Source organism: Heptranchias perlo, chromosome 39 (assembly GCF_035084215.1).
Source record: "Heptranchias perlo isolate sHepPer1 chromosome 39, sHepPer1.hap1, whole genome shotgun sequence".
NCBI classification, from domain to species: domain Eukaryota; kingdom Metazoa; phylum Chordata; class Chondrichthyes; order Hexanchiformes; family Hexanchidae; genus Heptranchias; species Heptranchias perlo.
In genome coordinates this window covers 13,271,677-13,286,349 of record NC_090363.1, presented here as the reverse complement: position 1 = coordinate 13,286,349, position 14,673 = coordinate 13,271,677, and the positions used below count along the sequence as shown (strand labels likewise).

Genomic DNA, 14,673 nt, shown 5'->3' with positions numbered 1-14,673 from the left:
TCTCGAGAGAGAGGAGAGGATCTGTGAGAATGGCGAAGAGAGAGAGGGATCTGTGGAATGGGAGAGAGAGGAGGGATCTGAGGCACTCGGGAGAGGGGAGGGATCTGAGGAATGGGAGAGAGAGGAGGGATCTGTGGAATGGGAGAGAGGAGGGATCTGTGGAATGGGGGAGAGAGGAGGGATCTGTGGAATGGGAGAGGGGAGGGATCTGTGGAATGGGAGAGAGGAGGGATCTGTGGAATGGGAGAGAGGAGGGATCTGTGGAATGGGAGAGAGGGAGGGATCTGTGGAATGGGGAGAGAGGGGAGGGATCTGTGGAATGGGAGAGAGAGGAGGGATCTGTGGAATGGGAGAGAGAGGAGGGATCTGTGGAATGGGGAGAGAGGAGGGATCTGTGGAATGGGAGAGAGAGGAGGGATCTGTGGAATGGGAGAGAGAGGGAGGGATCTGTGGAATGGGAGAGAGGAGGGATCTGAGGAATGGGAGAGAGAGGAGGGATCTGTGGAATGGGAGAGAGGAGGGATCTGTGGAATGGGAGAGAGAGGAGGGATCTGTGGAATGGGGGAGAGAGGAGGGATCTGTGGAATGGGAGACAGGGGAGGGATCTGTGGAATGGGAGAGAGGAGGGATCTGAGGAATGGGGAGAGAGGAGGGATCTGTGGAATGGGAGAGAGGAGGGATCTGTGGAATGGGAGAGAGAGGAGGGATCTGTGGAATGGGGAGAGAGAGGAGGAATCTGTGGAATGGGAGAGGGGAGGGATCTGTGGAATGGGAGAGAGGAGGGATCTGTGGAATGGGAGAGAGGAGGGATCTGTGGAATGGGACGAGGGAGGGATCTGTGGAATGGGAGAGGAGGGATCTGTGGAATGGGAGAGAGAGGAGGGATCTGTGGAATGGGAGAGAGAGGAGGGATCTGTGGAATGGGAGAGAGGGGAGGGATCTGAGGAATGGGAGAGAGAGGAGGGATCTGTGGAATGGGAGAGAGGAGGGATCTGAGGAATGGGAGAGAGAGGAGGGATCTGTGGAATGGGAGAGAGGGGAGGGATCTGAGGAATGGGAGAGAGGGGGGATCTGTGGAATGGGGAGAGAGGAGGGATCTGTGGAATGGGAGAGAGGAGGGATCTGTGGAATGGGACGAGGGGAGGGATCTGTGGAATGGGAGAGGAGGGATCTGTGGAATGGGAGAGAGAGGAGGGATCTGTGGAATGGGAGAGCCAAAGAGATGGAGTTTGTGGAACAGCGGGATGGGAGCAATAGAAAAGAAATCCAGGATTCTGTGGAATGGACAGTTATGAGAAGCAATCTAAAACAGACACAAGTTGCATTTATATAGCGCCTTTAACGTAGTAAAACGTCCCAAGGCGCTTCACAGGAGCGATTATCAAATAAAATTTGACACAGAGCCGCATAAGGAGATATTAGGACAGGTGACCAAAAGCTTGGCCAAAGAGGTAGGTTTTAAGGAGGAGAGAGAGGCGGAGAGGTTTAGGGAGGGAATTCCAGAGTTTGGGGCCGAGGCGGCTGAAGGCACGGCTACCAATGGTGGAACGACGAAAATCGGGGATGCGCAAGAGGCCAGAGTCGGAGGAGCGCAGACCTCGGAGGGTTGCGGGGCTGGAGGAGGTTACAGAGATAGGGAGGGGCGAGGCCATGGAGGGATTTGAAAACCAGGATGTGATTTTTTTAAACGGAGGAGTTCGGGGACCGGGAGCCAATGTTGGTCAGCGAGCACAGGGAGTGATGGGTGAACGGGACTTGGTGCGAGTTAGGAAAAGGTCAGCAGAATGAGCTTAAGTTCATGGAGGCCACTAATCCACTAAGTATTCCTCAAGAACTTTGCACAACACTCTGGGTCCCTCGGAATCAGTACTTTATTTCAGTATATGTACAACACTCCAGCTGTGGGCATATTAATCATAAGCACCTCCATTGCAACATTCAGTCTCCAAGGTCACCTAATACTTAGCATGAAGCAACACAAATCAAATCATCATAAACACAGGAATAAACTTGTTTTTCACAAGTTGCACAGCTTAAGCTGGGTTCGATCTAACACATCAAAACAGTGAGAGGCAATTTGCAGGGTTACAGCATGAGTTTTGCACAGTTAACTCTTGTAGTTTGTATAACACAACTCATAATTCCAGCATTAAATGTTAGCTTGGATGAAATATAAAGACACAGGATTGCTTTGATCAGGTAACTATATATCGAAACAGATCAGTGTCTCTCTCTGTTACATTTTTGGGTCTTTTTAAACCTTTGTATTGGAGATTGTTTTGACTCATATCTCAGATCACTCATGGGTGAGTCCCAAATCATCAAGAGGATCAATCTTTGTTTTGAGATCTGGTAAGATTTTCCTGCAGCATCTGGATGAACGAGCATCAAACCCTGCTTGATACTTGCTCTAAGGTACTGGATCACCTCACTTTTCCTTCAGATCTCACTTCAGCCTTCAAAAGCGTGTATGTTTAAATTTGTCTTCAGGAGAGCATTGCGAGGTTTTGATACGACAGTTATATACCCATCCGTAGGAAGTCTTTAAGTATAATAAAATAATTAATAAAGCAGAACTGAGCTAAACTTTTAAAAATGATTTTGAAGTGCGCAGGGGGAGTAAAACTTAACTCCAGCAGGGGGCAAGTAATGGGCAGTAGTGTATTAGCTGCCTTTTGCACACCTGCCTGGTTGTCCTATCCGTTGACTTCAAATGTAAAGGTGAATGGGAGGGGTGTATGACGGGCGGGCATATGATGGGTGGGCGTATGACGGGCGGGCGTATGATGGGTGGGCGTATGACGGGCGGGCGTATGATGGGTGGGCGTATGACGGGCGGGATGTATGACGGGTTGATGAATGACAGATGGGCGTATGACGGGCGGGCATATGATGGGTGGGCGTATGACGGGCGGGATGTATGACGGGAGGTTGTATAACGGGAGGCTGTATGACGGGTGGGCGTATGACGGGGGGTGTATGAAGGGCAGCGTATAACGGGTGGGCACATGACGGGGGGCGTATGACGGGGTGTATGAAGGGCAGCGTATAACGGGTGGGCGTATGACGGGGTGTATGAAGGGCGGCGTATAACGGGTGGGCGTATGACGGGGTGTATGACGGGTGGGCGTATGACGGGTGGGCGTATGACGGGGGGCGTATGACGGGGTGTATGAAGGGCGGCGTATAACGGGTGGGCGTATGACGGGGTGTATGAAGGGCGGCGTATAACGGGTGGGCGTATGACGGGGTGTATGACGGGTGGGCGTATGACGGGTGGGCGTATGACGGGGGGCGTATGACGGGGTGTATGAAGGGCGGCGTATAACGGGTGGGCGTATGACGGGGGGCGTATGACGGGTGGGCGCATGATAGGGAGCGGTGTATAACTGGTGGGCATGTAACGGGTGGGGCGCATAATTGGTGGGGCACGTAATTGGTGGGGCACGTAACAGGCGGGTGATCCGCAACCACCAGTTTTGTGCCTCTGCCGAGGTTGAATTTTACTGCCAGTGTATTTCTCTCTCTTTCAGGTTTCTCAACCTGTCTCTTCTGAGATGGTCAAATCTTCTCTTCGCCTCTCTGCTAACTGCCAACTGTTCATTTGGACAAACCACCACTTTCCTTTAATAGATCCTGGAAATTGGGACCCCTGGGATTTCGAATATTTGACCTCTCAAATTCACGGCAAACTGAACCAATCACAGAATCTGCGCGTACTTGCAGGACTGCGTGTTAGACTCTCTCTCAAGATCGTTAGCAGGGAGGGCCCACATCAAAAAATACCTTCAAACATTGTTTTAGAGCAGGCCTGCTGCCAAAACCTGGCTCTACCGCGCCCTTTAAACTCCCTGGAACAACGGCGAGTTTTAAAGAAAGCACTGGAAATATACATCACTTTTGCCACAATGACTTCAGGGTTTTGACAGGTTGAATTGGGAAAAGCTACGTCAAGAGGGGGTGATTTTAAACCCCAAGGACAGGTGGGTTGGGGGCGGGCGGGAGTTGAAAATAGTTGTTTTTTTGGGTCGCGACCGCAACCCGGCTTTATTTCCGGGTTTAACGTCGGGGCGGAAAAGTCCAGGCTTCACACTGGGAATGCAAAGTCCGAAAATTTTGCGGTCCCAAAAAAACAACTATTTTCAACTCCCGCCCACCCCCAACCCACCCGTTTTTGGGGTTTAAAATCACCCCCAATGGACCAAATGGCCTCCTTCTGTGCGGTGAATCCCGATGGTTTTACATGTTGGTTCAAGCTTTTGGAGTCTCTCCTCGGGAGTCCGAAGCAGTCTTCTTCTTTCAGTGGCAATCTTCGTTTTCTAGTGCTACGTTCTTCACACAACCTGCTATATAACTTTCTTCCTCACCTTATGTTCCAACATGAACCTGTAATAACTTTTCTGTGGTCTCTTTTCTGCAACGTTTGAGCTTAAATATTGTCACTTACTAAATATTGAAATTATGCTTCAGGCAATCTGACCTTACTCAAGATTTTTAATCTCTGGTTTAAATTGAAATTTTTGGACATCTGAAACGAGGGTGTCCGATGCCCAGAGAGACTAAAGACAGACGGATCAGAGAGCGAGAGAGGCAGAGCGCAAGCGGAGAGCAGTGGAGAGTGCTAGCGAGGGGCTGAGAGAGAAAGGTATAAAGAAGATATGAGAGCCACAGACAGACAGACAGAGACAGTGAGGGCCACAGACAGACAGACAGAGACAGTGAGGGCCACAGACAGACAGATAGAGACAGCGAGGGCCACAGACAGACAGAGACAGTGAGGGCCACAGACAGACAGAGACAGCGAGGGCCACAGACAGACAGATAGAGACAGCGAGGGCCACAGACAGATAGAGACAGCGAGGGCCACAGACAGACAGATAGAGACAGCGAGGGCCACAGACAGACAGATAGAGACAGCGAGGGCCACAGACAGACAGATAGAGACAGCGAGGGCCATAGACAGACAGACAGAGACAGCGAGGGCCACAGACAGACAGACCAAGACAGCGAGGGCCACAGACAGAGAGAGACAGAAATTGTAATCAAAAATACTTTTTCATTAGTCTTTTAAAAGAAAGGAGAGAAAATTGGAGAGAAAACGTAAAAGGGATGAATCTCTTAAAAGATGGCTGGTCCTACTTTCACCAACAAATTTAGAAATTGAATGATAGGACAACTGGTGTTGGCTGAGAAAGCACATGGTCACAGGCAGGAACACAGATGGTCCAGAGATACGGAGTAAAGGTCCAGATTAAGTCCCACTGCATGTTTATGTAGTTGTGGTTTAGGTTGGCAAAAAGCAATGGACAGTACAGGTTTATCAATCTGCGTAGAACTCAAGGGCAGGGTAGTTGTACAAACCAAACTTAGTGGGAATAATAGGACCAACATGACCATGAGAAACTAGCGACGCCCAGTGTAACTGCAGAAAGCTCAGCGTTGCCCACCAAGACACACCATACGCCACTGTAGCCCAGCAAGCCAGCCGTAATCCAATGGTTCCGAACGTAGCCTGTCAGAGCCAAGCATAGCCCAATGATGCCCACTGTAATCCAGCATAAACCAACAAGTCCATAAAAGCTCACCAGTAGAAGACACAATCCAACGTACCCCTTTGTACCACAACACCACCAGCAAATCTCAGCACCATTGTCATAGCCTAACGAAGACAAGCATGAGCCAGCATGCCCCAGCAAGCCACAGCAGACCCACCACATCCAAATATCATTGTCCAATAACCATAATAGTCCAACAAGGCTTGCATAGCTCAGCACCACACAGAGCGGCCCAATGTAACTTTTTGAAGCAACACACAACCCAAGTAAGCTCAACGTAACCAAGCAGATTCCAACAAGTCCAGCATGAGCCAGCAGTAAGCAACACATCCCAGCGTAGCCCAGTACGCCGCAGTACACCCAGGAAATCCCTGCAAGACTTTTGTTATCCAGCAGCGACCAGCATAAACCAACAAATCCCAGCATACTACAACACACCAAGTATATCTCCGTGAAATTAGCGTTTCCTGGTGAGGCGGCTCCCAGTAAGACCAATAAGCCAAAGCACAGCCAAGCCCATTGCCACACTCTCCGATCCAAGTGGACAGCATTCCCCTTGGAAGTGGTGATTGTTGCATCTTCCCTTTCAAGATCTGGGCAGGAACTAGTTCCATCCTCCTCGGTGTTGGGATTTGTAACGATCGAGTGAAGCAGCTGAAGGGGTTCAGCATTTTTACTGCCATGATTCAACCCTGGACTGAAGAAAGCAAAGAGCTTCTCAGTGAATGTGTCACTGAAGGTGTGAAGATGGGACATGTCACCAGCATTATAAAAGGATACTTGTCCTCCCTCATAGTCCAGGTAAACTCCAATCTCCCTGGGTTTCATATCCAGGCAGAGATCAGTCAGCGATGGGGTAAACGCCTTGTATTTAGACCCGTTCCTCAGTCCCACCGCCCAGTATCCATTGGAAGGCGATAGTATGATTTCCCCCTTCCTGTTGATTGACTCGCGGGCCACCCCCACAGTCCAGGTGGTCTTGTTCCCCACTCTCACCTCCCAGTAGTGCTTCCCCGATGTGAATCCGTCAGAGCTGAGGACACAGGGACACAGGTCAAATCTCTGAGGGTTGTCAGGGAATCGCTGCTCCTCACTCCCATGTCTCACGCTTGTCAGGTCCTCAGACAAAGTAAGCCACGGATTTGCCGTGACAGGGTTTAGAGTCAGCGAGGCAGGGCCTGTAACAAAACAGAAATAGATCAAGAAGATATTAGACATCATTTATTCAAGGCCACCAAAAATTCCATGACACCTCAAGGTCAATTTCTGCAACATGATTATCAATTGATTGTCACACATTTATATCTTAGGGAGAGTAGAACAGAAACAACTTTTAGATTAATCAAAATAAACATCAGAAATTTAAGAGAGAACCAAATGCTTATAGCGCTCGATGAGGTGGATTAGAGACTGGGAACAGCAGAGCAGAGACTTGGGGCAGTCAGCCATCGAAGGCTAGCCTGCCCCCATTTGAAGTGGGCCAGCTAGACAGCCCACTACCACCAGCCAACCAGTCACCCGCCCCCCCAGAATCCACCCACCCCTAGAATCCGTCCAACCACCAGAATTCTGTCCTGCAGACATCTGAGCCAGCAGAATGATCTAGAGCATTGGTCGGAGCAACATAAGGGGATGAGGAGGGAATAGCAGGATCAGTAAGAATGGATTGATCTCATTTGCCCTCGGGTAAGGTCCTGGCTCAGACTAACGATAATCTGGGAAAGTTGCAGTGAACCATTAAGTGTGGATTGGACTGGGTTAACCTCCAAATTGGTTGGATTGAGTTGAGTGACGGTTCTTCCATGGAAAGCAATCTCCAGGCCCCAGGATCCTGAATTTCCGTAGGGATTCTCCCGGTCTCTCGCCGTTGGTAGGACGGGTGAATGGCGTTATCCCCGCCGAAATTCAGGGCCTAGATTTCGGAGCTGTGTGTTTACACCCTGACATTCCTAAGATTGATCCATTATCCAGCTCTTCATTCCAACCGTTCAGATTTCTACCCATCAATCTTAAAGCAGTGCAATAATGGGATCATGCCCTGAAATCCCAGGATCCCCGATCTGCTGCCGGAAATAAGATGGAGCAGAACTTGGGACCGCCATTCTGGCCTGGTTTCGGACCCATGACTAAATCTTGAGGGCAGGTTCATATACATCAAGGCCATCTTGCCAGTCAGTCAGGGGGAGAGGGGAGGGAAGGGAGGCAGACTGATCAGCCTCAAGATCTCAGAATGCTTTTTGAAATGACCCTTCTTGCTGCAGTCATTCTCCAAATGGCAATCGATCGCTCCGTGTTACCAAACCAGGTCATGAAAGGCGCTATATAAATGCAAGCCTTACTTTCTTTCTAACAATTCACCTGGTCTGATGGCGTCCCTCAATTCTTTCCACACGCTGTATTGTAAAGGGCCTTTTAATATCTCCAAGGAGAGATCTTCAGATATATCACCTGGTGCCTTAAAGTCTTCCGGAGGCCTGTACATATAAAAACACGTTAGCACCTCTGAAGTGAAGCAGCTGTCCCAACATTTAATCTCTTGGGCGTTTTTCCAGGGCTAAAATAAAATACATACCTCTGCCTTAGAAAACTGAATTCCTTCAAAGAAAGAAAAGAAAATTAGTTGAACCCACATTAAAAGATTTAGTTACCCTGTCTAGACATATCACATAGTTTGTTTGATTGACTGCTTAAGTAGTAGGTGGTTGAAATTATATTTTGGCAAGCAATTAACATGAGCCTGAAACCAGATCCTTGATACACACACACACACACGCACTCACATGCACACACATGCACACACACGTAACACAAACACACACACACACACACACGCACGCGCACACACACCAATCTGTAACTCTCAGCCCCGTTCTCTCCACCTCTATACCTGCAGGAATATAAAGTTGTCTTGTTCCTCCATCTGTTTCTCCCTCTTTACGATTTCCGCTCCAGTGGATGTCAGACATTCCTGGATTTCCCCCAATCTTAATTCCATCCTTTTCACAATTTCGTCCTTCTTTTCCTCCAGTTCTTCCACCAGTCTTTGCTCTTTTGCTCTGAGGAACTGGCTCATTTCAGTGAAATCTTGTTCGATGTGGTTCATCTCAGACGCATAGACTTTCTGCACAGGAGGGAAAGCCGAATATTTACAGTGGAAAGCGTGGGGACAAGTAGCTCAGTAACAGTGAGAGCAACACCTCCTGAACTTACTTCGATCTCTGAAATGTTGTGTTTTTGTTTAAGTTGAACCCGGTTGATGACTTCCTCGTCCTCCTTCAGTCTGTCCAAAGATTCCTTCAGCTCGCCCTACAGTCAAACAGGACATGGTCAAATAAAACCACGAGGTGGGTTCGGACGGAGAGGCACGTCAGCTCATTTGACCTCCCAGGACACCAACCCTACAGCTTCAACATCAATTGCCGGCGCGGACTCGATGGGCCGAATGGCCTCCTTCCGTGCTGTAACCGCTCTATGATTCTAAATAGGCAGACTCCATATCCTCGGGCCCCACAACTCCCCCAATTCTCCATCCACCTGACTCCAACCTCTTGTGCAGCCACACTTTCTCACTTCACCCCACCATTGGCTGTTGTGCCTTCAGATGCTTAGGCCCCACGCTCTGGAATTCCTCCCCTAAACCCACCTCCCTCCCCCACCGCCAATTAAATCCCTCCGCCTCTCCCTACCTTATAAGACTTACATTTCTATAGCGCCTTTCATGACCTCAGGATGTCCCAAAGTGCTTTACAGCCAATGAAGTACTTTTGAATTGTAGTCACTGTTGTATTGTAGCCTTTTTTTTTATTCGTTCATGGGAAGTGGGTGTCGCTGGCGAGGCCGGCATTTATTGCCCATCCCTAATTGCCCTTGAGAAAGTGGTGGTGAGCCGCCTTCTTGAACCGCTGCAGTCCGTGTGGTGAAGGTTCTCCCACAGTGCTGTTAGGAAGCGAGTTCCAGGATTTTGACCCAGCGACGATGAAGGAACGGCGATATATTTTCAAGTCGGGATGGTTTGTGACTTGGAGGGGAACGTGCAGGTGGTGTTGTTCCCATGTACCTGCTGCTCTTGTCCTTCTAGGTGGTAGAGGTCGCGGGTTTGGGAGGTGCTGTCGAAGAAGCCTTGGCGAGTTGCTGCAGTGCATCCTGTGGATGGTACACACTGCAGCCACTGTGTGCCGGGAGTGAATGTTTAGGGTGGTGGATGGGGTGCCAATCAAACGGGCCGCTTTGTCCTGGATTGTGTCAAGCTTCTTGAATGTTGTTAGAGCTGCACTCATCCAGGCAAGTGGAGAGTATCCCATCACACTCCTGACTTGTGCCTTGTAGATGGTGGAAAGGCTTTGGGGAGTCAGGAGGTGAGTCACTCGCCACAGAATACCCAGCCTCTGACCTGCTCTCATAGCCACGGTATTTATATGGCTGGTCCAGTTAAATTTCTGGTCAATGGTGACCCCTAGGATGTTGATGGTGGGGCATTCGGCGATGGTAATGCCGTTGAATGTCAAGGGGACGTCGTTAGACTCTCTCTTGTTGGAGATGGTCATTGCCTGGCACTTATCTGGTGCAAATATTACTTGCCTACAGCAAGGTCCCACAAACAGCAATGTGATGATGTCCAGATAATCTGTTGGTTGAGGGATAAATATTGGACTCGGACACCAGGGGTGAAATCCCCTGCTCTTCTTCGAAATAGTGGCCATGGGATCTTTTACATCCACCTGAGAGGGACAGATGGGGCCTCGGTTTAATGCCTCATCTGAGAGATGGCACCTCTTGACAATGCAGCACCTCCCTCAGTATTGCACTGCGAATGTCAGCCTAGATTAGGTGCTCAAGGATCTGGAGTGGGACTTGAACCCACAACCTTTCAGACTCAGAGGCGAGAGTGCTACCCACTGAGCCACAGCTGACACAGAGATTTGACCTCCCAGGATACCAACCCAACAGCTTGAGCATCACTTCAATATGCAGTGACTCTGTAACTTTTGCCCCCCCCCACTCCTCCCCAAATTCTCCATTCCTCTGACTCCAACCTCTTCCTCACTTCACCCCACCATTGATGGCCATGCTTAGACCCCCTGCTCAATAATTCCTTCCCTGAACACCTCCATTAAATCCCTCCACCTTGCTCCTCCTTTAAGCTGTTCCTTCAAACCCACCTCTTTGTCTAAGCTTTTGGTCACCCTCCCTAATATCTCCTTTTTTGGTTTAGCATCTATTTTTTCCCCTTATCCCTCTGTGAAGCACCTTGGGACCTTTCTCCACTTTAAAGGCACTATATAAATCAAGTTGTTGTTGAAAGATGTTTAGCATCTCATCTAAATGACAGCGCCTCTACAATGCATTATCAGCCCAGGTCCTGATAGGAGGGCTCAAATCCACAATCTTCTGTCCCAAAGGGACAAATGCTACAAATGGAGCAAAGCTAGCACATTGTAAGGCCATATGCGCACATGTATATGTACAGAATATACACATATACTGTATCACACACATGTATATGTACAGAATATATACATGTACTGTATCACACACATGTATATGTACAGAATATATACATATACTGTATCACACACACGCATGGACATATACAGAATCTACACATATACTATATCACACACACGTGTGGACATGTACAGAGTATACACATATACTGTATCACACGCATATGGATAGGTACAGAATATACACATACTGTATCACACACACATGGATGCTTACAGAATATACACACACACATATATTGTATCATGTATTTGTACAGAATATACACATACTGTATCACAGACACACATGGACATGTACAGAATATACACATGCACATATATTGTATTGCACACATGCATATGTACAGAATATACACATACTCTATCACACACATATGGACATGTATAGAATATACACATAATGTATCACACACGCACATGGATATTCACAAATCTTTGAAGGTGGCAGGGCAAGTTGATGCGGTGGTTAAGAAAGTGTATGGGATACTTGGCTTCGTAAATAGGGGAATTGAATACAAAAACAAGGAAGTTATGCTAAACCTTTATAAAACACTGGTTAGGCCTCAGCTGGAGTATTGTGTCCAATTCTGGGCACCGCACTCCAGGAAGGATGTGAAGGCCTTAGAGAGGATGCAGAAGAGATTTACTAGAATGGTTCCAGGGATGAGGGACTTCAGTTATGTGGAGAGACTGGAGAAGCTGGGATTGCTCTCCTTAGAACAGAGAAGGTTAAGGGGAGACCTGATAATTAGGGGTTTTGATGGAGCAAATAGGGAGAAACTGATTCCTCTGGCAAGTGGGTCGTTAACCAGATTTAAAATAATTGGCAAATTGGCACAGAACTAGAGGGGAAATGAGGAGAGATTTTTTCCACAGAGGGTTGTTAAGATCTGGAACGCACGACCTGAAAGGGTGGTGGAAATAGATTCCATAGGAACTTTCAAAAGGCAATCGGACATGTACTTGAAGAGGACTGATTTGCAGGGCTACGAGGAAAAGCTGGGATGTGGGACTAAATTGTACAGCTCTTTGAAAGAGCAGGCACAGGCACGATGGGCCGAATGGCCTCCTTCTGAGCTGTAAGATTCTATGATTCTGTATGTACAGAATATACACATACACATATACTCTATCACACACATGTATAGGTACAGAATATACACATATACTGTATCACACATACACACATGTATATCCACAGAATATACATGCACATATAAAGTATCACACATATACACGTGCAGAATATACATATACACATATACTGTATCACATGTGTATATGTACAGAATGTACACATATGTTGTATCACACACGTGTGTATGTACAGAATATACACATATGGTATCATACACACATATTCTGTATATGTACAGAATATACACATACACATACTGTATCAACCACACACATATATGTACAGAATACACATATACACATATACAGTATCACGCACACATGTATATGTACAGAATGTACACATGCATTGTATCACACATGTGTGCATGTACGGAATATACACATATGGTATCATACACACATATTCTGTATATGTACAGAATATACACATACACATACTGTATCAACCACACATGTATATGTACAGAATATATATATACACATATCATGTATCACACACTCATGCATATATTCAGAATATACACACATATACTGTATCTCACGCACACACATATATGTAGAGACTTTAAACACAGACATACACATATACACACTTTAAACACAGACATACACATATACACACTTTAAACACAGACATACACATATACACACTTTAAACACAGACATACACATATACACACTTTAAACACAGACATACACATATACACACTTTAAACACAGACATACACTTTTACACACACTTTAAACACAGACATACACATATACACACTTTAAACACAGACATACACATATACACACTTTAAACACAGACATACACATATACACACTTTAAACACAGACATACACATATACACACTTTAAACACAGACATACACTTTTACACACACTTTAAACACAGACATACACATATACACACTTTAAACACAGACATACACATATACACACTTTAAACACAGACATACACATATACACACTTTAAACACAGACATACACTTTTACACACACTTTAAACACAGACATACACATATACACACTTTAAACACAGACATACACATATACACACTTTAAACACAGACATACACATATACACACTTTAAACACAGACATACACATATACACACTTTAAACACAGACATACACATATACACACTTTAAACACAGACATACACATATACACACTTTAAACACAGACATACACATATACACACTTTAAACACAGACATACACATATACACACTTTAAACACAGACATACACATATACACACTTTAAACACAGACATACATCACACTAATGTTGAAATGTAACCCCCACCTTGTAAACAGTAACAGCGTCACTGATGGCCCTCAGTGTGTGCTGAGGGTGAGCTGCTCCCTCTCCACACTCCGCACAGATCGCCTTCATGTCAGTCTCACAGAACCAGGTGAGCGGCCGGCCGTGCTGCCGGCACTGATCTCCCCGCCGGCCCTGCCTCGCAGCCTGATCCCCCCGGATTCTCTCCACCTCATTCCTCAGGGCGTGGACCGCCTTCAGGCTCCTGCGTGGAAAGCTCACCCGGCAGTCGGGACAGGAAACTTTGGGGTGCTGGTTGTCCCAGTATTCGGTGATGCAGGACGTGCAGTAACTGTGCCCACAGTCCAGGGTGGTCGCATCATTCAGGAGCTCAATACAGATGGAGCACAGTAAACTCTCATTGAAACTCAAAGCCATCTTCCCCAGTTGACTTTCACTTTCACCTTAACCCTCAATCACCAAAATATAACAACGCACCGCTTTCTGTACTTGAAAGGAGATATTCCAAACACGATTTCAAAAGGGCAACAGACAATGCTGGAGACACACAGCAGGTCAGTCAGCACCTGTTAGACAGAACAGGCAACGTTAATCCTGTCTCAGGCTCTCGTCACTTCAGGAACAGATTGGGTTCCGAAAACTCTTGCGAATGTTCAACAATTTCAGCCCAACACCGCCCCCAATGCGATCCAAACTGCACTTCCTCATTGTGTTGCTCAGTCCCGCTCAGCCCACGCTCCTTTAATATGACTGCACCTTAAAAGTTGGTGTCAAAGCACAAATGATACTCGGGCAGGAAAAAAAAAACAGTCACATCACCGTAAATACCAAACATTAATCTCAGAAAGGATCCATTAGAGTTACACAGCATATAGAAATTATCCCACCCAGAGACAGCAACAGATACCTCGCAGTTCAAATGGTTTGTATATAGAATAATGATTGGATAGCTTTTTTTTTTCATGGGATGTGGGCATCGCTGGCGAGGCCAGCATTTATTGCCCATCCCTGATTGCCCTTGAGAAGGTGGTGGTGAGCCGCCTTCTTGAACCGCTGCAGTCCGTGTGGTGAAGGTTCTCCCACAGTGCTGTTAGGAGGGGAGTTTCAGGGTTTTGACCCAGCGACGATGAAGGAACGGCGATATATTTCCAAGTCGGGATGGTGTGTGACTTGGAGGGG

At 47.1% G+C, this 14,673-nt stretch overlaps 1 protein-coding gene across 1 annotated transcript; it reads right to left on the bottom strand.

The window, feature by feature from the left end:
* Positions 1–1,853: 1,853 nt before the first annotated feature.
* LOC137305257 (E3 ubiquitin-protein ligase TRIM39-like) lies at positions 1,854–14,139 on the bottom strand. Its single transcript, XM_067974108.1, has 6 exons — positions 13,516–14,139; positions 8,766–8,861; positions 8,443–8,676; positions 8,128–8,150; positions 7,914–8,029; positions 1,854–6,733 (listed from the first exon to the last, which is right to left on the bottom strand). The coding sequence occupies exons 1-6, from the start codon at positions 13,909–13,911 to the stop codon at positions 5,367–5,369; spliced, it is 2,232 nt and encodes a 743-aa protein (XP_067830209.1). The 5' UTR covers positions 13,912–14,139; the 3' UTR covers positions 1,854–5,366.
* Between the last annotated feature and the right edge of the window lie 534 nt (positions 14,140–14,673).